General features: G+C 51.1%; 1 protein-coding gene across 1 annotated transcript; it reads right to left on the bottom strand.

Moving 5' to 3' along the window:
- Window positions 1-235: 235 nt before the first annotated feature.
- Window positions 236-1,195, bottom strand: LOC142602570 (olfactory receptor 14J1-like). The gene has a single exon (XM_075757929.1). The coding sequence runs from the start codon at window positions 1,193-1,195 to the stop codon at window positions 236-238; it is 960 nt and encodes a 319-aa protein (XP_075614044.1).
- Window positions 1,196-1,993: the final 798 nt, after the last annotated feature.

Here is a 1,993-nt window from a genome sequence, read left to right as displayed (position 1 = left end):
AAGGGCAGCAGGTGACGCAAAACAGGTACATGCCTCGGATGAAGTGACACGAATGTCCACAGTTCTCTAGGAACATAATAACCATCAATGACAATAACAACAGCAATAATGATAATAATAATGATAGTTAAAAAAAAGAAATTAAACAAAAAACAAACAAGAACAACAACAAAAACCCCCAAACCCACAAAACCCAAAAAATTCAAACCCAGTCTGTAATCAGACAGTTTTAGAATCAATTGTGGAGATAGGTGGTAAACATTTCCCTACAGAAAAATGTCCATGGAATCACTTTCTTGATGGCATCTTTGAGCTCCTGGTTCCTCATGCTGTAGATGAGGGGGTTCACTGCTGGAGGCACCACCGAGTACAGAACTGCCATCACCAGATCCAGGGATGGGGACGACATGGAGGGGGGCTTCAGGTAGGCAAACATGGCAGTGCTGACAAAGAGGGAGACCACGGCCAGGTGAGGGAGGCACGTGGAAAAGGCTTTGTGCCGTCCCTGCTCCGAGGGGATCCTTAGCACGGCCCTGAAGATCTGCACATAGGACACCACAATGAACACAAAACAACCAAAAGCTAAAAATGAACTAGCCGCAAGAAGCCAAATCTCCCTGAGGTAGGAGTGTGAGCAGGAGAGCTTGAGGATCTGGGGGATTTCACAGAAGGACTGTCCCACAGCATTGCCCTGGCAGAGGGGTATGGAAAATGTATTGGCCGTGTGCAGAACAGAATAGAGAAACCCACTGCCCCAGGCAGCTGCTGCCATGTGGACACAAGCTCTGCTGCCCAGGAGGGTCCCATAGTGCAGGGGTTGGCAGATGGCAACGTAGCGGTCGTAGGCCATGACAGTGAGAAGGTAAAACTCTGTATTAGCAGAGAAAACAAAAAAAAATACCTGGGTAGTACATCCTGCATAGGAGATGGCCCTGGTGTCCCAGAGGGAATTGGCCATGGCTTTGGGAAGAGTGGTGGAAATGGAGCCCAGGTCCAGAACAGAGAGGTGGGAGAGGAAGAAGTACATGGGGGTGTGGAGGCGGTGGTCACAGGCTATGGTGGTGATGATGAGGCCGTTGCCCAGGAGGGCAGCCAGGTAGATGCCCAGGAAGAGCCAGAAGTGCAAGAGCTGCAGCTGCCGTGTGTCTGCAAAGGCCAGGAGGAGGAACTGGGTGATGGAGCTGCTGTTGGACATGTGTCCATTCTGGGAAGATGGGACTGGTGACAGAGGAGAAGACATGGACACGTGAGGGCAGACTCTCTGAGCCAGTCTATGCCGTTTCCCTTAGATATCCCCTACAATGGCTTCTCTTTTGTTGGGGAACCTTCCTTCAGATTCTTTTAGTGAGCTCAGGTTTGTGCTGCTCGGTTATGAGCAGGGCCCTGCCCATGAGCTCCAGAGCAGTTAGACCTGCGCTATCGCAGTGGTGTCAAACAGCCCGGGCATTGACTAGGCATTCCTGGCAATGGGTGCCTTTGGTTGAGTGAGAGGTCTTTGCTTCAGTGACTGCATGGGAATTGTCCCTATTTACTGTGGTGTGATGAAGTCAGCACCCAGGCCGCCTGTCTCTGAGAGGGAAGAGCCCAGGGAGGATCGCAGCCCTTCCAGCTCTGGCCTCCTGAACAGCAAAGCCTGTGCCTGAATCTCTCACGGCTGAGACAGATCCTTTCTCAAATCAAGTTGCCACCTACAACATCGTCACCCCAGGGAGATGCTCAGCTGCCCGGGGTCTCCTGAAGGGACAATCAGCTTGTTTCCAAGTCCCACACACTGCATTGCCCAGAGACCCCAGGGTCAGTGCCTGAAATGCATCTGAGGCACTCCCCACACCCCCTTGCCCCAAAATCCAGACCTTCCAATAGCAACAAAAAAAAGGAGGAGGAAGAAGAGAGGGAGCAAAGAAAAAGAAAAAAAAAAACAACCACAAAAAGAGAAGCAGCAGCACCCTGATCTTTCTGCAAATGGGGAAAAGGAGAGAAAGAGGGGCAGGTA

This window comes from Balearica regulorum, chromosome 7 (assembly GCF_011004875.1).
Source record: "Balearica regulorum gibbericeps isolate bBalReg1 chromosome 7, bBalReg1.pri, whole genome shotgun sequence".
Lineage (NCBI taxonomy): Eukaryota > Metazoa > Chordata > Aves > Gruiformes > Gruidae > Balearica > Balearica regulorum.
Note: the sequence above shows the minus strand (reverse complement) of the source record. Positions and strands in the feature narration are given on the sequence as shown.

What these genes read in the sequence shown, in the direction of transcription:
- LOC142602570 (XM_075757929.1), bottom strand. Translation starts at nt 1,195, where the DNA reads ATGTCCAACAGCAGCTCCATCACCCAGTTCCTCCTCCTGGCCTTTGCA.